Raw genomic sequence first — 22016 nt, forward strand, 5'->3', positions numbered from 1 at the left:
AGGTGTGTCTCAGTCTAACATTTGCTTAATTAATGCACTTTAATGGTCAAATCATATGTATTTCAAAAATAGTTTCGCTGCCTTGGTGCTCCGTGAACGCGCAGAGGAAGAAAAAAGGGAGGGGGAACGCGGCTCATTTCTCTGAAAATTAACAAGAAAAGCACCTAAACAATTATTTGTTTGCTCAAAATTATAGCAAAGGTGTGGGTCAGTCTAAGATTTACTTAATAAATGCACTTCAATGGTCAAATTAGCTGCATTTCGCCAGGGCGGTGCAGCTGGTTTGACCGTTCCCAGCAGCGAGCAGAACAAAGGTGGGGAGACTAAGGCAAGCCAAATGTGTCATTAATAGCTGGTGAAGATTCTCAGTCATCCAGGACATGGTAAATTCTAAAAAGTTCAAGACAAAAACAATAAAGTATAAAATAAAGTATAATAAATAAAGTCCAATTGTTTTTGTCTTGAACTTTTTTTAATTTTTCATTATAGCCACGCTTACATGATACAGTGGCATGCCATACTGCTACTACTACTCTGCTGCCATCAAGTGGCTGAAAGTGATACTGCTCTTTTTTTTTTTTCAGTCAGAATTAATGAAAACGGTCATATCTCAGCTAAAAAAATGGTTTTTAAATTTGGAAAAAATATCCATATAAGTCAGAGGGCATGCAAATTATGCACAAAACTGCGTCTTATAGGGCGGAAAATACGGTAATGCTTAGGAGTTTAGATACATCCATCCATCCATCCATCCATCCATTATCTTTACCTGCTTATTTCATTTTTGGGTCACAGGGATCGCCGGTGCCCATGTCCAGCAATCACTGTGCGAAGGGCGTGGTACACCCTGGACGGGTCGCAAGTCCATCACAGGGCCACATAGAAACAAGCAACCATTCACACTCTCACTCACACCTAGGGACAATTTAGAGTTACCAATCAGCCTAACATGCATGTTTTTGGTCTGTGGGAGGAAACCGGAGTACCCGGAGAATACCCACGCATGCACGGAGAGAACATGCAAATTCCACCCAGAAAGGCCCCTGGACCGGGGTTTCAACCAAGGACCTGCTCACTGAGAGGCAGCAGCTCTACCAGTTGCACCACCATGCTGCTTTAACAAGAGGACAAAGAGAGTTTTGGATCATTTGAGCAAATTTTAGAAAATTGAGAGCTGCTTTAACACACATCTGAAATAATTTATTTATGGGCAGATTAAGTAGTAAACAGCTTTGGATTTTTTTTTTCTTAAGAAGAAACCAGTTTCCTATTAAGTCAAGTCAAGTCAACTTTATTTATAGAGCACATTTAAAACAGAACCTGTTATCAAAGTGCTTAACAACAACAACAACAAAACAACAACAATCAATGAGAGTAAAATTAAAGAGAAAAATTATATAAACAATACACTAATAATAATAACTGAAGAATTAATAAAAAGCATTTAAAACATAGGGTCACAGATTAAAAAAACACTAGATCAATTTACACTGTGTGAAATGCCTGTGAGAACAGATGTGTTTTTAGCAGGGATTTGGAGTGAGGAAGGGAGGTGGCCTGTCTGATGTTGGGGGGGCAGGTTGTTCCAGAGTTTGGGGCCCATGATTGAAAAAGCCCGATCTCTTCTGAGCTTCAGTCTTGTTTTTGGAACAGCCAAAAGCAGCTGATCAGATGATCTCAGGGCCCGAGAGGGAACGTAAGGTTCCAGAAGCTCAGAGAGGTAAAGGGGTGCGAGGCCATTTAAGCACTCGAAGGTCAACAGAAGAATTTTAAAGACTATCCTAGTACGAACAGGGAGCCAGTGAAGGGAGGACAGAACTGGAGTAATATGTTCAGACCTACGAGTTCCGGTTAAAAGCCGAGCAGCAGCATTCTGGACGAGCTGAAGACGTGAGATGGAGGCCTGGCTGATTCAGCATAGAGTGCATTGCAAAAGTCCAATCGGGTCGTGACAAAGGCGTGGACTAGTTTCTCAAGGTCAGGTCTGGACAATACTGGCTTGAGCTTAGCTACCTGTCTGAGTTGGAAGAAGCTTTTCTGCAGAACAGAGTTGATTTGTTTGTCAAACTTGAAGTCAGAGTCTAAAACATCCCGAGATTTTTACCAGACTGCTTAAGATATGGCTGAAGAGAGTCCAGGTTGACAGGATCAGTGGTGGCAGTTGAGCTAGGGCTAAAGACAATGACTTCAGTCTTCTCATTGTTAAAACTTAAGAAATTTGAAGCCATCCAGGCCTTAATGTCGTCCAGACATTTTAACAGAGGGTAAATGGAGCAAACACTTGCTGGTTTCACAGGCAGGTAGATCTGGCAGTCATTAGCATAGCAATGGAATGAAAGACCATGTTTCCTCAGGATGGACCCCAGTGGGAGCAAATAAAGTGAGAACAGAAGCGGTCCAAGAATCGAACCCTGTGGGACCCCGCAAGAAAGAGGTAATGAGGCAAATACATTATTACCAACCTTGACACAGAAACTCCTGCCACTTAGGTATGAGCGGAACCATTCTACTGCAGCACCTGTGATCCCAACCCACTGTTCCAGCCGTGATATAAGGATACTGTGGTCAACAGTATCAAAAGCAGCAGTAAGGTCCAGGAGCACAAGTACCACAAATTGACCAGAATCGTTTGATATCATAATATCGTTACAAACCCTTACTAATGCTGTTTCAGTGCTGTGGAGTTGCTTAAAACCAGATTGAAAAATCTCAAAGATTCTGTTCTCATTCAAAAACTTGTTTAATTGAATGAAAACTATTTTCTCCAGGATTTTGGACAGGAAGGGAAGTTTTGAGATTGGTCTGAAATTTCAGCAATTCGACGGGTCAAGTCCAGGTTTCTTAATTAACGGATGAACTACTACATGTTTGAAAACATCGGGAACCACACTTGTCACAATACTACTATTTACAATAGTAAGAACAGAGGGTCCAATCGTGGGTAGAACTTGTTTGAAAAACGACGCAGGATTGGGGTCAGCGGGGGAACCAGAGGGTTTCATCTGACCAACAACTTTTTTTTAGAAATGGGAGTGAAATGGGTTCAAACTGTTTGAAGACAGCTGAGCAAGAGACAAAGACAGAGGGATCAGTTGTGGACTGGGGGATGGATGACCTCAGGCAGGACTCAGAGAGTAAAATAAGAAGCACTTTAATGAATACAAATAATAAGCTGTCATGGCAGCAAAACACTTACCTGGCTGGAGGGACCACAAGGGAAACACCAGAGACTAAAGGAAGGAAACCAGACGATGCCCAGACAACGAGTAGCACACAAACACAGACTTATATACACGGAGTAACAAGACACAACCACACACACCTGGACAGGACAGGAGCTTTTAACCATGATTATATTTCAGACTTCGCTTTAGCTTATTTACGTAAAAGCTGATTTCCTGACACTCAACACTCTGAGACTGAAACTTTCAGTATTCAGTCAGCATCTTGCTTTTTATTGCTGCCTCAGTTTACTAGAGTTTAAACCTTTTAGTGAGCTCATTTCCCCCCAAACAGCCCATAAAAATTCAAGATGCAACACAAAGAACAGTCTATGGAAACACAAAGAAAAAAGAACTCGTTTGTACTAATTTGATAGTAAAAGCATGAAAAGGTGACACAATTTGCAAGAATAAAGAGCCTTTCCATTTCAAATTGATAAATAAATAAATAATAAATAAAAGGACACACTGAAACAAAGTGGCACTGCACGTTTTATGTTTTTACCTCTTTAGGAGTTTTGTGTCCATCTCTAAGGAACCTGCAGCAGCCATATCGACCCTGAACACAAACAGCAAAACACACATTAATCAGCTCCTGTGCTTTCAGCATTTTATTAATAAAGAATTTTAAAGTAAAAATAACTTGTGTGAACAAAAAACTGTTTTGGACAAACCTTGAAAATCACATTATATATGATCTTGTCTTCTACATTCACTTAGTGCTTAGCGTACGTGTAAAACTCAAAGCCCGCAGGACAAATCTGGCCTTTGTTAACCTTTTATCTGGCCTTTTAAGATTATATCTTAAATGCAATTTTTTTAAATCACTTTTCATTTTGCCTAATAAACTCATAAAATTTTCATTTAGTGGAGATTTCTCATGCCAGCTGGCTAACATTTAAGATTTTTTGAAGAAAAAAAGTTTGTTTTTGTTCAGTAATCTTTGATTCTGATGTGGAAAGGGCCTTAGAGAAAATCAAATAAAACAGATTAAACTCTTGTTGAGGAACCTGCTAGCAAGAAAATATGTCATGCATCTGACTTGAATTAATGTACCAAGTGAAAAAGGTTTGGATCAAGCTTTCAACTTTGACCCCTAAGATACTGTGGGACTTCCAGATCCAGACAGACAAACAGGTGATGCCAAACCAACTAGACATTGTGTGGTCAACAAGCAAGAGAAGGCAGTGGTGATAGATGTAGCAATCCCAAGAGACTGTAACATCATGAGGAAGGAGCAGGAGAAGTTCAGAATTATCAGGGCTGAAAGATGAAATAGAGAAGTTGTGGAGAGTCAAAGCATCAGTAATTCTAGTAGTCATTGGAGCAGTCAGTGCCAAGACCCCCAAACTGGAGGAATGGCTGCAACTGACCCAGGAAGAACCTCAGAGATCTCTGTCTAGAAGGACTCAGTCCTAAGAACAGCTAAGATACTGAACAGAACCCTCAAACTCCCAGACCTCTGGTAGAGGACCCACATTTGAAGTGGAACTGCCCAAAGGGAAAGAATAGGGCGAGCTGAATGTTAACCGTGCACAATACCAGTTTGTGTTTTGTTTTTTATTTTACTGAACCAGATAGACCACCAAATTTCAACAGTCTGGTCCAGCTGCCATTGATGCCATATTTTTGGTCTGGCCAAGTTAAGTCAACCCGACTCTAGGCTGTCAGGATGATGCCCTCTTGTGGTCACCCTGCACCTGCACTCCCTGGTGTTTTCTCCTAGTGATGTATCTCCTGATCAGTTTCACCTGCATGTCCTGTCCAGGTGTGTGTGGTTGTGTCTTGTTACTCTGTGTACATAAGTCTGTGTGTGCTACTCGTTGTCTGGGCATCGTCTGGTTTCCCTCCTTTAGTCTCTGGTGTTTCCCTCATGGTCCCTCCAGCCAGGTAAGTGTTTTGCTGCCATGACAGCTTATTATTTGTATTCACTAAAGTGCTTCTTATTTTACTCTCTGAGTCCTGCCTGAACCACTGGGCTCTGCTCCAAAACCATGACTTCTGACATAGGCAGGCTTGGATGATTCTTCAGCGTGCATTAGTGATGGTTCGATGAGGCGTTTCAACACATTACCAAACTGTATTACTTTGTCGATACTGTGTCACTGAATACTGACACATGCTGGAACTTAAAAATCCCTACCGGCAACTTATTTGACAGACTCAACTGACACTGATTTGATGACCTACTATATACAATAATATGATTTAAATCATTGTATTTTATATTGCATTTTATATTTTCATTTAAATTTAAAATATATTTGATAGTGTTAGATACAGTCAATAAATAATGTAAACATGTATCATAACGTGAAAATATAAGTGAACGTGTTGTGAATGAGGATACTTGTTTTTTTTAAACAAATTTTTATTCTAAAAAAAATAAGTTTGGTTGGCAGTCCTTCAGGATGAAATTCTGCAGAGCCTCATCCAGCATCTGCTTCCTGGAAGCTTGATGGTTAGAAATGAGATAAAAAATAAATTAATTGGAATTAATTATCAATAAAGCAACTGTGAGTAAGTTATAGAATGGCTGCATATCTGTATTTACCTTGGATGTATCTGGGACTTCATTCTCATGCCTGGCCCTATAATGTAGTGATCCTCACTATTTTTTTATTTTTTTTTCAAAAGAGCCATATTGACAGATCAAATTCAAGTCACTGTCAAATAACAGTGAAATGTCGGCCTCATTATCTACCTCCCGAGTTCACAGTGACTTTTATCACAGTTATTTACATTTCTCCAGAAGCTAATGCTAATGAAACACCGCAGGAGCTGCATGATATAATCATTTCTCTGCAGAACAAACACCCTGAGGCTCTTTACGTGGTAGCCGGAGACTTTAATCACGTGAATTTAAAGGACTGTCTCCCAAGCTTTTAACAGCATGTGGGCATACCAACATGTGGAAAGAACACGCTGGACCGTGTTTACATGAACGTAAAAAATGCACACAAAGCCGAACCCCGCCCCCACCTAGGACTGTCAGACAACATCTCAATCTTAATAATAGCTGCTTACCTCCCCCAGCTGAGACGCTCCAGACCGGTACAAAACAAAGTTAAATGTTGGATCCAGGACAGTGGCCCCATACTGAGAGACTGTTTTGATCAAACAGACTAGCAGGTTTTCAGAGAAGCTGCTGAAAATGGAGGATCGCTTGATCTGGACCAATACGCATCCTCAGTTCTGGGTTACATTAGTACATGTACTGACACCGTCTCCACTATCAGATATGTTAAAAGCTGTCCAAACAGAAAACCTTGGCTGAATGTAGAGGTGCGCACCCTGCTGGATGCCAGGGACACTGCCTTCAGGTCTGGAAACTCAGAGGAGCTGAGTAGGACAAGGAAAAAGCTGGTTGCTGGTATTAAGAAGGCCAAAGCCACATATGCACAGAGGATCGAGGGTCAATTCACCTCACAAGACCCTCGGAGCATGTGGAGGGGCATTAAGTGCATAACAGATTATAAAGGAAGGAGCGAACAATGCCCCAAAGACCCATCTCTGCCTGATGCCCTCAACAAGTTCTATGCACGCTTTGAAGACCCGAACAGACCACCCAGCACCAGACTCACCTCACCACCAGATGAAGAGCATCTCAGTGTGACCTCAACAGAAGTAAGGAGTACTTTCAGGAGGATTAATCGGCACAAGGCAACTAGCCCAGACAACATCCTCGGAAAAGTGTTGAAATAATGTGCCGATCAGCTCTGCAAGGTGCTGGCAGATATCTTTAACACCTCACTTACCCTGGAGACAGTTCCCACCTGTCTGAAGACTGCAACCATCATCCCAGTCCCAAAAGCTCTACAATTCAATTCAATTCTATTCAAAAATACTTTATTAATCTCAAAGGGAAATTATTATTTGTTATAACTCATTATCCTCATTTCATTAAGAGATATTATAGATGCTGATGTCTGTAGACAGGAAGGATCTCTTGTAAATGTCCATTCCACAGTGGATCCTAATAAACGGGCTGCAGATGCCATCCAATCTGTCCATCCAGACTCAGCTGGCCTCTAGGATCCCCCGGGCTGTAGGACCGCCCAAATGCCGGGCAGAACTCCTCCCAGAGCGATGACCACTCCTCCCAGCAGTCTGCCGAGCTCCTCGTCGCTGCGGACAGCCAACTGTAGGTACTGAGGGACAATCCTGTCCTTCCACTGTCATGAGCCGTGCTTCCTGCTAGTTCCATGATCTCAGTGGTCAGGCACTTGATCATAGCTGGCAGGAAGATGAAAATGCATCCACAGAACATCCTTTTCAACTCATTTGAGATTTGAGGCTGTAGTTGAGATATAATTTATAAATGTTCAAAACTAAAAAAGTTTCTGTAAAAATCCTTCCAGCTGCACATCATCCGATACCAGAGGAAACAATCATCCAAAAAATGTGATTTACATCCAGAAAAAGAGGAATTAAAGTTTCCAAAAGCAAAATCTCAGAATGAAAGTAACAGAGCTGCTCCAACATGCAGCCACCTTGAGCGGCACAGTTCTAGAACTCAGTCCCTACAGTGACTGGTCTGAATGACTATCGGCCACTAGCTCTCATCCTGATAGTCGCTAAATGCTTCGAAAAACTGGTCATGACCCACATCAAAACAACCATCAATATCAACAAGGCCCCTTATCAGTATGCATATCGTGAGAACCGATCAATAGAGGATGCCATCTCCTCTGTGGTCCACACTGCGCTCAACCACCTGGAGCAGAAAGACTCTTACGTTCTTATGTTCTTTGTGGACTTTACATCAAGCTTTCAACACCATGATCCCCCAAACCCTGATGGACAAACTATTCACACTAGGACTTAGCCCATCCATTTGCAACTGTGTACTAGACTTCTTAAACAGACCACAGTTAGTGAGGATCCACAACTTCTCCTCCTCCACCATAACCCTCAGCACTGGCTCTCCTCAGGGATGTGTGTTGAGCCCCCTCCTGTTTACTCTGCTCACATATGATTGTGCAGATACCCATCCAGGCTGTCGTATTGTAAAGTTTGCAGATGATACACCGGTGGTGGGATGTATCACAAACAATGATGAGTCCAGCTACAGGCAGGAGGTCAAACACCTGGAGAGCTGGTGCAAAGAGAATAACCTTCACATCACTGTGAAGAAGACAAAAGAGATGATTGTGGACTTCAGAAGGAACAAACACACCTACACCCCCTGAACATAAGAGGATCTGCAGTGGAAGTGGTCTCCAGCTACAAGTACTTGGGTATACACATGAATGACAACCTCAGCTGGAGCAACAACACTACCAGCCTGATCAAGAAAGCTCATCAGAAACTCTACTTCCTCAGGTGGCTGAGACGAGCTGGTCTGGGAAGCTCAGTCCTCACCTCCTTCTACAGGTGTGCAGTGGAGAGTATCCTGTGCTCCAGCATCAACGTGTGGCATGGAAGCTGCACAACTGCAGAAAGAAAAGCTTTGCAGAGAGTGGCTGCACAGAAGACTGTTGGAGTCAGCCTCCCCACCATCACCAAACTATACCATTTTATTTATAGAGCACTTAAAACAGTGGCAAGGCCAACCAAAGTGCTGTACAGACAGAACAACAGGCAACACACAAAGCAATATACAAAATGAAGTAAATCAGAATATAGACATAAAAACGATGCAGATAATAAATATGATGACAAACCAGTGTGGAGCGTACATGTTGACCAGCAGTGTCATGAACTAACAATGAGTTATTCAAGTTAAATTGATATGATAGATCTGTGTGCTTTCAGTATGGGGCTTGAAAACATGGCCAAAACTGTTTTGTAAACATATCTTCAACATTTATGAAGCAGGTAGTGGCTCAACCAGTTAGTTTTGTATGGAAGTCCATTTCCGTCAAGAAAGAAAAAAATAAAAGCCCAACAGGAAGTCATAATTTCGAGTTTTAAAGTCATAAGTAAGAGAAAAAAAGTCATAATTTTGAGTTTTAATTAAAGTTATAATTTCGACTTTTCTAATTTAATTTCAAAGTTTGTCCCTTGTCGGACACTGTGACTCTACAGGGATGCAACTTTCTGTGCGACACCAGTAGTTTTCCTGCATAGCACATGGATTTGTTCTTTCAATGTATGTCCCACTGCCTTTGTCAGTCCTTTTAGGGTGCATTCACACTAGCCCTGTTTAATCTGCTTTAATCGAACTCTAGCTCATTTTCCTAGAAAGTCCGGTTTGTTTAGGGAGGTGTGAACGCACCATCGAACTCTGTCACGGAACAAAAAGGCGAACTCTGGCCCGGGCTAAAACCTAGGTCTCGGTCCGGTAGAAACGAACTCCAGCACGGTTCGAGTACAGTGTGAATGCAAACAGACCGGACCGCTCCACAGGGTAAACAAACATGAATTTCTCTTCTATGGAGCCGTCAGCTGCCTTGTGTGAAAAACAATATTCTCCATGGTCTTCTGTCTCATCTTCTGTTCATGCTAAGTCCATTTTTGAAAAATGACAAAATATAACTCATAAAACTGCTAAAACTTGATGCCACTTCGTTTTTATTTTTATTTACAGAAGAAGAAAAAGAAGTGTCTTCAGAGATTTTTGTGTCGTTTCTTTCAGTAGTTCTTGGTGCAGCGCCCCCACAGGCGAGCAGGGGAATAGGTTGGTTCAACAGGTTGACTCGACTGCACAGTGCAGTGTGAATGCAAACGCACCAGCTCAAATGTAACAAAAGGTCATGAATATTGGTCCCCAACCGAACCGAGTCTACCGGACTATCTGGTGTGAAAACGACCTTAAATAAAAGTATGTACAGGTCCTTCTAAAAAAATTAGCATATTGTGATAAAGGTCATTATTTTCCATAATGTAATGATAAAAATGAAACGTTCATATATTTCAGATTCATTTCACACCAACTGAAATATTTCAGGTCTTTAATTGTTTTAATACTGATGATTATGGCATACAGCTCATGAAAACCCAAAATGCCTGTCCCAAAAAATTAGCATATTTCATCCCACCAATGAAAGACAAGTGTTTTTAATACAAAAAACGCCAACCTTGAAATAATCATGTTCAGTTATGCACTCAATACTTGGTCAGGAATCCTTTTGCATGAATGACTGCTTCAATGCGGCGTGGCATGGAGGCAATCAGCCTGTGGCGCTGCTGAGGTGTTATGGAGGCCCAGGATGCTTCGATAGTGGCCTTAAGCTCATCCAGAGTGTTGGGTCTTGCGTCTCTCAACTTTCTCTTCACAATATCCCACAGGTTCTCCATGGGGTTCAGGTCAGGAGAGTTGGCAGGCCAATTGAGCACAGTAAACCATTTACCAGTGGTTTTGGCACTGTGAGCAGGTGCCAGGTCGTGCTGAAAAATGAAATCTTCATCTCCATAAAGCTTTTCAGCAGAAGGAAGCATGAAGTGCTCCAAAATCTCCTGATAGCTAGCTGCATTGACCCTACGTTTGATAAAACACAGTGGACCAACACCAGCAGATGACATGACACCCCAGTGACTGTGGAAACTTGACACTGGACCTCAAGCAATGTGAATTCTGTGTCTCCTCTCTTCCTCCAGACTCTGGGACCTTGATTTCCAAAGGAAATGCAAAATTTACTGTAATCAGAGAACATAACTTTGGACCACTAAGTAGCAGACCCAGGCGAGATGCTTCTGACGCAGTCTCTTGTTCAAGAGTGGCTTGACCTAGGGAATGCGGCACCTGTAGCCCATTTCCTGCACACGCCTGTGCACGGTGGCTCTGGATGTTTCTACTCCAGACTCAGTCCACTGCTTCCCCAGATCCCCCAAGGTCTGGAATCGGCCCTTCTCCACAATCCTCCTCAGGGTCCGGTCACCTCTTCTCGTTGTGCAGCGTTTTTTGCCACACTTTTCCCTTCCCACAGACTTCCCACTGAGGTGCCTTGATACAGCACTCTGGGAACAGCCTATTCGTTCAGCAATTTCTTTCTGTGTCTTACCCTCTTGCTTGAGGGTGTCAATGATGGCCTTCTGGACAGCAGTCAGGTCGGCAGTCTTACCCATGATTGTGGTTTTGAGTAATGAACAAGGCTGGGAGTTTTTAAAAGCCTCAGGAATCTTTTGCAGGTGTTTAGAGTTACGTCTTTGATTCAGATGGTTAGGCTAATAGCTTGTTTAGAGAACCTTTTCATGATATGCTAATTTTTTGGGACAGGCATTTTGGGTTTTCATGAGCTGTATGCCATAATCATCAGTATTAAAACAATTAAAGACCTGAAATATTTTAGTTGGGTTGCAATGAATCTGAAATATATGAAAGTTTCATTTTTATCATTACATTATGGAAGATAATGACCTTTATCACAATATGCTAATTTTTTGAGAAGGACCTGTATATATACACAAACATACATACATATATATATATATATATATATATATATATATATATACATATATATTAGGGCTTTAACCGACTACTTGAGTAATCTACACATCAATTCCTAGAACATCTATTGAGTTTTTTAATTTCACGTCGAGTATTCGTGTTGACGTCATTACGTCACTGTTACGTCACAGGGTGGACCAGCCTTTGAGTCTGAGCCTCTGACTCACAGATAAGGGACACTCTTTTGAGGACCAAAATGTGCACATTTTTGACCGAGAACACAGATGGTTTGAGAGAGGGGTGAAGGAAGCAATTTATGTAAAAAGGGAAAAGCAGTCTCTTAACAGAGGAGGAGGCCTCGGATTTCCACTTTCAAAAACCTATAATGCAACTGTAAGACAGATTCCCAGCTGGTTTTCACACCTGAGGGGAACAGAGGGGCCTCATCTGTGAATTAGAGGAACAAAGACCTTAAAAAGCCCCTACTGTTAAGGTGTTGAGGTGTGAATTGTCAAATCTACGTGTGTGTGTCTTATCTCACTCAGCATTATAACCTGAATCTCTCACTGGGTATGTTTACATGGACATAAGTAACCGGATCAAATGGCCGGTCGGAATAAAAGTGTGTCATGTAAACACTCCGTTCGGGTTATTTTTTGTGTATTCGGCGCGATCCATTATAATTTCTGATCAGAACGAAACGGGTGGTTTACGCCGATCCGAAACCCGATCGGTGCGCATGTAAACGCTTGATCTGTTCCTTTTTTATCTGATGGTGAAAAACTGACCTGACTGCGCATGTGCGACTTTGCCATTTCCGCCTGGCTAACGCTAATAATATTAGCATGTCAGGGAAGTAAATCTGGTCGGTGAGCGACACAACATTTCTACTAGAAACTTTTAAAGAGCTCAAAATGATTTCTATTACCTGTAGCTCAGTCAGGGAGTGCAGTAACGTCTCCACCATCATTAAAACCTGTCGCGGGTCCATTTTGGGTGCTCAGGTTTGTTTACATTTACCCGGAAGTAGAACTTCTTCTTCGGTGGTTTTTTAAGGAGAGTTTACCACTCTGCGCATGTCAGTACTGCTGTTCAGAACAAAGCCCGCTGCATGTAAACACTCGTCATGAACAGATTGTGCCCATGTAAACAATACATTTGAATTATTCAAACAGAACACATTTCAATCCGGTCAAAGAATTCTGCGCATGTAAACATAGCTACTCTCTGCTCTTTGAATTGAGAAAGCTCCTCGCATGAGGAGCGAAACGTCTTCTGTTACAAATAAAGTCCAGTTGTTTTTGTATTGAACGTTTTTTGCAGTCAAACTTTTGCACTACCCCTAATAAGCCCCAACTCTGCTCAGCCCTGCACACCCCTACTCAGCCTGGCTCAGCTCAGCCTGGATTTGCACCTGCACTTTAGGACCGATTCTGGAGGGGTGTCCAGAATCCAAGTCCTGCTAATGAGAGTTCTGCGATGAGTTACTCAAAGCAGTCTGCGCCTCAGATAAATAATATACAATTTTTATTTTTATAAATGAGTGTTTCTGTTAACTTATGTTATATATGAATATTTCTGTTCAGTGCCCTGACACAACTTCTGTTGTGATTTGGCACTGTATAAATAAACTGAACTGAATTAAATCTGATGAACCAGATTCTACAAAAACATTTATATTTAAATCTAAAAAGTTAAGTCTGGTCCTCTGGACGTTCAAAAAACAAAAAACAAACAAAAAAAAATGTAGCAATGTTTCGTCTTTCATCGGAAACACTTCAGTCTGAGGTGCTGTATTCAGCTCATAAATAGCTATTTATATAAGACTGAGCTGAATACAGCACCTCAGACTGAAGAAGTCTTTTGGATGAAAGAAGAAACGTTTCTACTTTTTTTGTTTGTTTTGTTTTTTGAACGTCCAGAGGACCAGACTTAACTTTTTTAGATTTTTCTACCTGGGATTATTGAGCATGCATCAGGATATCTATATTTAAAATTCTATATTTTTCTTCATCATTTGATGTATTTGCACTCACTGTGGTTTTGTTTCTTGTATACAGATTAATTTAGCATTGAATTAAAATTTAGCTTTGATTTAAAGCTTTAATTTAAAGTGTAATGCTTGTTTTGTGATTTGTACATCTGTGGGTTAGAATAATGTTGAACCAAGGGCTGTGTCTCTACTTTAAACATGTTTGAGGGAAATATTCCTGATTCAATAATTTAGTCTTTTTATGATTTTTCAGTTGAATTAACTTTAATTAACAGATTATTTAATAAAGTCAAAGAGAAAACAGGATTTCACGATAAAGCCGGCACCATTTATTTATTTTTAATCTTCACTGATAAAAAAAAAATTATATTTTATACATAAAATGTAAAAAAAAAAAAAAAGTTTCCACCCCCCGTCCCTCCATCCCGGTCCTCCCGCCTGCCAGTTACAGTGAGCAGGCGAGGCCGGGGCTTGGGGTTCGGCCTCGCGGGCTTCAACGGCTCGGCAGCTCGTATGATCCTCCCCGGTGACACCGCTCGCTCGAATTTTATAGTCGGTCACCAAACACAATAAATGCCTGGACTTCAGAATTAAACACGGCGTTGTCATTATTGTTTTTAAAATCTTAAAAATAGATCCACCCGCTGCTCCGCATCCAGAGAAATTGCAAATGGTGGCTCAGTGAAAATTTTCTGAGATCCATTGACTCCTCCCCCTGACCAATCAGAGTCCTGCATTCACGTTTTGGTTCGGACTCAGCTCGACTGAGCTCGCTCGGTCCCACCAGAGAAGCAGGGATGAAAAGAGGTCCTGAATCAGCCTCAAATCAGCTAAAAATACTAGCTAAAGTGCTGGTGCAAAAGGGTTCTTTCTGTGGCAGGTGCCCAGAGTTGGGACTTATTAGGGGCGGTGCAAAAGGGGCATATGTAAGTTTTTGAAGCCGTAGGTTCAGATGCTGCCTTTACCTGCAGTTTGGAGATGATCTCCTCCTTGGTCATGTTGACGATGTTCATGTCCTCTACAGCGAAGGCGGGGTAGGTGAGGATGGCCAGGACTCCAGCGTCCACCTCTTTAGAGATGGATGCTCTAGGCAACATGGACGTCAGGATGGACTGATGGTGGCCAGATGAAAGAAACAGAACTTTGATTTCAGGATAAAAGATGCTGCAAATTCTTTTAAATGTTCGTATGCACATGTATGTACCTGACAGTGCTGTATGTCATCAGCTAGAGCATGGACCACTGATCCAGGTCCTCCTTTTGCTCCAAACAGGTTGAGTTCATCCAGCGCCTCCAGTGCTGCCTGGAGGACAAAGAGCAAAACAGATGTTACTGCATCATTAATTATTTAACAAAAAACAAGCCACCAAGGTGTAAAAACCAAGTCCACCCTTCCAGTTTTCATAGAAGTTAAACCAACTAACAGTCAGACACGGCAGAGGAGGGCAAGAGTCAAACAAGAGGACATCTGACAAAAAATCAAACAAGAAAAACACTAGTAGCAAATATGCAGCAAAATGTCAGACAAGAAATAAAAATGTAATGTTAGGAATGTTGAAAGTCCAAATCTTAACAAAACTGAAATGTCGTGGACGAACTTGGATGGATAGATGAATGGATGGATAGCTAGGTAGGGCAGGTAGGTAGGATAAGTGGGTAGGACAGGTAGGTAGGTAAGACAGATAGATGAGTAGGTAGGATAGATAGATGGGTGGGTGGGTGGGTGGATGGATGGATGGATGGATGGATGGATGGATGGATGGATGGATGGATGGGTATTTAGGATATATGAATGGATAGATAATAGATAGGATGGATAGGATAGATAGATGGATAGGTAGGTAGGATAAGTAGGATAGGTAGTTAGGTAGGTAGGATAGATGGATGGATAGGTAGGTAGGTAGGATAAGTAGGATAGGTAGTTAGGTAGGTAGGATAGATGGATGGATAGATGATAGGATGGATAGATGGGTGGATAGATAATATATGGGATGGATAGGATAGATAGATGGATGGACAGGTAGGTAGGATGGATGGATAGATGGATAGATACTTTATTAATCCCAGGAGGAAATTTGAGTATAAGGTCATACAGAAGACAATTTCTGATGGTTACTACTGCTAAAGATGTGTTTGGCACATTATGGTTTTGTCTAAATAAAGGTTGAATGAATGTTTCTTTACACAACTTTGAATTAATGATTTGAATTTAAAGGGCGTGCCATAGTTGAGTATAACTGAGTGAAGTGCATTAACTACCGTAGCTTACTGCATTTCAGTGTTTAAAACGCAACACAATACTACATTAAATGAAGTGCAAGTTCAGTTGAACGAGGACAAACATTATAAATCCCAACAAATACATATGATTAGCAGAGTTGGGAATGTCCTGCGGTGATGACTGTCTCCAAAATCTTAAATTAAACTGTGTGAGTGTGTTTACTGCAGTGAGCACTTTGAGTGCTGCGTTATTTCTGAGTGAGAGGCCATTCTCAGATGACCACAGAGAACATGACGCCTCCTGCGCAGTCAAGGACATACAGAGGCAGAAGCAGGGTTGGACCAAAACTACTGTACATTAAAGCCTAATGACAATCTATAATTGGTATAAAGTCCCACTTTTAACTAAAATATAAAGATTTATAAGAATAAAATTTACACTCAAATCTAGAAACAGCCTTTTATATTAAAAATATGTATATTTTTTAAATGAGCTCTTCTGTTTCAGTTTGTTCACACTGAGACCAAGAAGCTCGGCGGCTGCTATGTTTCACCACTGAAACAAAGACGTCTCATCTGATCCAGAGTCAGTTCGGATGGTCTGGGTCGTCTAAATGTCAGGGTAAAGGCCTCAGCAGTGACTGAGCATTACCCACCATGCCAGAGATTCTAACTGGACCACCTGTTCTGCTTCACAGCTCCGACGCTTGGCTCTCATTCAGGCTGCTCCCAACCACTAACCTGAGCCTTCTAACATACTGACTTTTATTTATGAAGCACTTTTTAAAACACAGCTAACAAAGTTCTGTCAAAGAAATAGGTAAAATCAACTATGTACAACAAACAAACAATTAAAACGTTAAAAAATGCTCGTGATAGTGACTCCAAGACAAAAATTGGTTTAAATGGTCTGGAACGTGTGAATAACACGCAGTCCCTTTTTCTTTTCAATTAAGAACAAGAAACTACTAGAAAACCTTGATCAGAAGATCTGAGGTGAGGTTAAGAGGTAAAAGTTCACTTATGTAAGCAAAAGCCAGTTTGTTCATGGGTTTTTATAGACAAGAAGAAGGATATTAAATCCATTCCCGAAAGTGAACAAAAACCAGCGTAGAGAGGAAAGAAAGGATTGGAGTAATATGAGATCAAAACCAACTGATTCATCTGAGAAGATTAAACAGAAGTAGAGCGAGTGACAATAGTTTAGGCGTAACGACAAAAAAACCCTGAAATTATAGTTTCTAAATGATGATAACAGAAGGCATATTTCAGCTAGAGATAAAATAACTAAACTGAGCAATAAAGGACTTTCTCAAATTTAAGTTGGTGGTCAACAATGACCAGTAAAACTTTACAAAATTATTTTGAGTGACCATCTAAAGAGCCAAGAGAATACAACCTGAAACTTAATTTGAGGCAAAAAATCTAGGCACAGTAATGCCAATTTAGATTAAACAAATATATTGTTTCTGATCTCTGACAAGGTGTTTTGTAAAACTATAACATTTGTAAGAGCCCGGCGTTAAAGTATAAGTAAATCGGAGTATCTTTGGCAGAGCATCCACAAAACACAATACAAATTAAGTATATGGTGGCCCAAAGACAGTATATATGGAGAAAATAAAAGTGGTCCAAGTATAGACCCCTGAGGCACTCCACAGGTTAAGAGATACTAAAGAAAAGGCAGCTATCATCGGTAGCAACGTAAAAACTTTATGGTAAGAAATATTCTGATGTGTGCTCAATAATCCAGGTAGAAAAATCCAAAAAAGTTCAATCTGGTCCTCCGGACATTCATTCATTCATTCATTCATTCATTCATTTAATTGAATGTCCAGAGGACCAGATTGAACTTTTTTGGATTTATGGTAAGAAGAACTTTTAAGTCAAATAGTTTACTGCAAGCTTCTGTGCTAACCTTGGCTGTGCCAATGGAGCTGGCATTAATCTCGGTGATACCCTGGTTGGTTTTATCTCCTCTCTCCCACATTCCATAATCCTGTGGACAACCAGAAAAAAACAGACAGAAAATTTTACAAAACCACTTTAAAAAGTCATAACAGACTATTTCAGTCATTGAGAAAAGAACATTACAGTAGGTCTTACAGCGACTTTATATGCTGCCTCAATGTAAAACATGAGATTCTGCACTACATCCACTTCATCTTGGGTGTAGATAATATGTAGACCTGGAATGGAAAGGGACTTGGACTCAGTCTGCAATGCTAAAAAAGTCAGATGTATCAAAACAGGTTCTCTCATACCAGATGCTGTCATTTGAGCGAGGAAAAGCAGGAAGAGAGAGGTTGCGTCGACTTGCAGGTGACCCCACTGGTCATCCCCGACAACGATGGCACAAGTCTTGGTGTTGTACTTGGCATGCAGTGAGTCTGAGGTACTTCGGCTGTATTTAAACTTCTCCACCTTGTCTAGCTGTAAAAGGAGTGGATAAAGATGATGGCGAGGCTGATTTATTTGCCTAGATATAATTACCAATTTAAAAATTGGAATTCAGTAATAAAATATAAAATAAAGACACCATAATGACCAATACTACATTTTATAAAGATACATGTTAAAAAAAGGAGGTTTTCATTGAAAGTTGCTTTTATGATGTTGCTATTTGTATTTTTTCCTTCTTCCAAAAACTGAAAGAATGAGTGTGTGTTTTATTTAAAAGTTACATTTTTAAATTAGCTCTCTTTGGATACATATCAATAAAAGTATAAGGCCCTCTTCACATTTGATGACAACCCCACAACACTCTCCCCTAACTACACAGATAAACAGTCTTAAATTATTGTTTTTTATATAAAAATGTTTCTGTTCAGTGCCCTGAGATGACTTCTGTTGTGACTTGGTGCTATATAATTAAACTGAATTGAATTGATCCTACACAACCGTTTGAACATGGCTGAACATGCAGCAAATTTGGAAAATTTCTCTAATGTAAAGGGAACTGACATGACGCCATCTGTCAATCAGTCCAGTAGGCTCATCAGCAACTGACCAGTGATCACAATTTGTCCCAAAGTGAAACTCCCCTTACCTGCAGGAGCTCCACCCCCTTTTCCTCCGACAACATTGTCGGGGTTCTGCATTATGAACACTTTGCGGTCATAGGGATTTTGTGAAAAAAATCATTGGAAAAAATAGTTAAGCATTGTCAGTGGAGAACATGCAATTCAGACCAGTGTTACCCTGAGCATTTAAAGGATGTAATACAGTTTATTTAATTTCCAAAACCTAAACTGAGTTTGGAAAAATACAAAAGATGGATACAGCGGCCGACCTCGTGAGGAACTGAATACAACAGTGATAAACAGGAAGTACCACATGTTCGTCTGTACGAAGGTAACCGCAAGCTGAGCATGAACTTTGATGTAACTGCAAGTAAATCCTCCATTTTTAGTCATAATTACATTGTTTGCCTTAATGGTTAAATTTAAGGGTGCGCCGATTGCAGTTTTCTGGCCGATCACCGATTTCTAAAAAACCTGACCAGCTGATTCCGATTTTGTCCGCTGCCGATTTGTTTTATAAGCGACACTGTCAGGTGTTATAAGGCCACAAAGCACCTTGAATTCTCCAATTTTGTTTTATTGAAAAACATACCCTTGAACAATATCCTAGAAAGAATACAAACTTCTTTTAACTGGTCATGAAGTAGTGCTCTGAAATATACTGTAAATGAAGTTCAAACAATTGTTGATAAAACTCCAAAAAAATTGGTCAAATCGGTTTCTCGTGCAAGTATCGGCCGATTTCCGATTTCCCAAAATTAAAAAAAATTGGGGCCGATAAATCGGTGCACCCCTAGTTAAATTAAAAGTTAATACTTAAAGGTGTGTCGCTCACTTGGGCAGCCTGTGCTGGGACCCCCAGCCTCACCCACTCCACTTTATGTCTTTCTGTCACCAGTATGTTACTTTTTCTTGTGCTGAGGTCTTTTTGCAACCTCACACTGTGTCCCGTCAAGGACACAATGTGAGATATGATTTTTTTTATACCTCCTCTTTCTTCATATTTTCCCTTTTTCCTTATCTAAACAAAAAGGGCGGCGCTTCCCACGAGGCTGCAGCCTCAGGAACCGTCTACCCATGTTGTTTTCTTTGGACGACTGTACTGAAATGTAATTTTGTTGTGCTTCTGTGCAATGACAATAAAGGTTGATTCTGGTTCTGGTTTACTTTGCAGTTGGTGTACAGGTCACTGGTTGAAAGTGTTGTTTCATTTAATATTGTCTCATGGTATGGGAACCTCCTAGCCAGAGACAGGAACAAGTTGTCCCAGGTGGTCAAACAAGGTAGTAAAGTCATTGGTCACCAACAAACGACACTTACAGACCTGTACAGTCAGGTTCTGGAAAAAAAGGCAATACAGGTTTACAATGACCCAACTCATCCACTGTAACATTATTCAGGTTGGTACCATCTGGTAGACGACTCCTGGTTCCTTTAGCAAAGAAAAATGGGTACAAAAAGTCATTTGTTCCCTCTGCGGTGAATGTACTTAACAAGGTCCTATTTAAACGCAGCCTCGCATAGCAAACCACTGTCTGCTGGAATGTTCCCATATTTTAATGTATCGTGTATTTTAGAATGGTTTTAACTGCATGTTTTTAATTGATTTAGCAAAGCTTTTAAAAGTTTTTTAATCACATTTTTATTTAGTTTTTATAAGCCAGATGTCAAAGACAAATCTCCATTTCATTGAATGTTATGGACAATAAAGTTGAATTGATTGATTGATTGATTGATTGATTGATTGATTGATTGATTGATTGATTGATTGATTGAAAACACCATGAAATAACTGACGTTACTGATCCTCTTTGTAATTAACTATTTTTTAAAACTAACTACAAAGTTGCTGTGTCATAATCAAATTTTCCTCTCTAATAAATCTGTTTGTTGTCGTTTGCACACGGTCTTTAGCTCATCACATTTCTGAGCAACGGCACAGCAGCTTACTGTTTTCCATGTCAGCTGGTCCGGTTCTGTTACTACCTCGATCAGAGACACAGAGGTGCATCAGAGGTACGTTGTCTTCAACCCCTCTTGCCGCCTCGGTTTATTCAGAAGACACAATGAGGTGCCTTGTAAAACAGCCTAATATTTCAGTGACTACGCTATACGTGTGGGCTGCACGTCAAGGCCCTGCTGCCACTATGATGATGAACCTGACATGTTGAATGCACGCTCAAAATCATTGTGCATGTAAAACTCTCCATTATAGTTAATGGTGAGCATACAGCGATCTTAACACACACCTGAAGACTTTACCAACACATTCTGGCTGATTTTTGTGTCCTATCCTAGCAGTTGTCATCCAGTGTGAAAGGGCTATAAATAAATAACACGCAATACCAATTTTCACCAATTCTTTGCTGCAATTAACTGCACAAACCGCCTGCACGTTGCTGGACGTAACTTAAAAAAAAAAAATTACCGGTAGGCTTCAATCTTCATTGCACCAACAGTGGCACTGAGGTAACATCAAGAAGACTAAAAGTCGTCTGTTAAAAAGTCAACTTACCTGCCTCATCATACACTGAAGGAGACCTCTCATCAGCTTCACCACACTCTACACAGAGATATGATCATAGTTTAGGGATAATAAACATCCTGCTTCTTGCAGACAAATTTAAGATCCAGTCCATAGTTTGTCTCCAAGGGTGCAATAAAAAACATCCATGAGGTTTCAAATTTATAATGCCATCAAAGTGAACACAAAAGTTAAAGTATAAGGCATAGAGACACACACCGACCTGCTCCAGCTCATAGGCCTTGGCCTTGTCTTCATCCCTGTCAGCGTTCTTCCTGTAGGCCAGACTGAGGGCCCACACGGACACGATGCTGTAAACATTGTCTCTGACCCAGGCGTCCGGCTGATCCGTGCTGCCTGGCAGAAGACCCGTCACTGGATCCTGTCAAACACAGAGCGGTCCAAATAAATCCAACCATAATCACAAGACACTGTAATGTAGAGACAATCGTCCGCATTTTACCTGTCTGTGGTGGGAGATAATGAATTCAACTAATTGTTTGAAAACAAACCCACAGATTTGTTTTAATTGGTAATACAGTAGTCCCTCGTTTATCGCAGGGGATCTGTACACTGAAGTCCCGCGATAAGTGAAAAACCGCGAAGTAGTACAGTAGTAGTAATATTAAGTAGTAGTAAGACAGTAGTAGTAAGTTGACTAGCAAGTAGTACCAGTAGTTTATTTTAGTGTATATATATA

At 40.7% G+C, this 22016-nt stretch overlaps 1 protein-coding gene across 1 annotated transcript in view; it reads right to left on the reverse strand.

Annotated features, from left to right (window-relative positions):
• Nucleotides 1-22016, reverse strand: part of phka1a (phosphorylase kinase, alpha 1a (muscle)) — a 62046-nt gene that overhangs the window by 34059 nt on the left and 5971 nt on the right. The window contains exons 2-9 of the mRNA XM_037675514.1: nucleotides 21540-21698; nucleotides 21308-21355; nucleotides 18034-18202; nucleotides 17876-17958; nucleotides 17688-17768; nucleotides 14754-14852; nucleotides 14515-14661; nucleotides 3727-3780 (exon numbers count right to left, since the gene is read on the reverse strand). Of these exons, the coding sequence (XP_037531442.1) occupies nucleotides 3727-3780; nucleotides 14515-14661; nucleotides 14754-14852; nucleotides 17688-17768; nucleotides 17876-17958; nucleotides 18034-18202; nucleotides 21308-21355; nucleotides 21540-21698 (840 nt within the window). The remainder of the gene's footprint in view (nucleotides 1-3726; nucleotides 3781-14514; nucleotides 14662-14753; nucleotides 14853-17687; nucleotides 17769-17875; nucleotides 17959-18033; nucleotides 18203-21307; nucleotides 21356-21539; nucleotides 21699-22016) is intronic.

The sequence above is a fragment of the Nematolebias whitei genome, chromosome 1 (assembly GCF_014905685.2).
Source record: "Nematolebias whitei isolate Nwh7 chromosome 1, NemWhi1, whole genome shotgun sequence".
Lineage (NCBI taxonomy): Eukaryota > Metazoa > Chordata > Actinopteri > Cyprinodontiformes > Rivulidae > Nematolebias > Nematolebias whitei.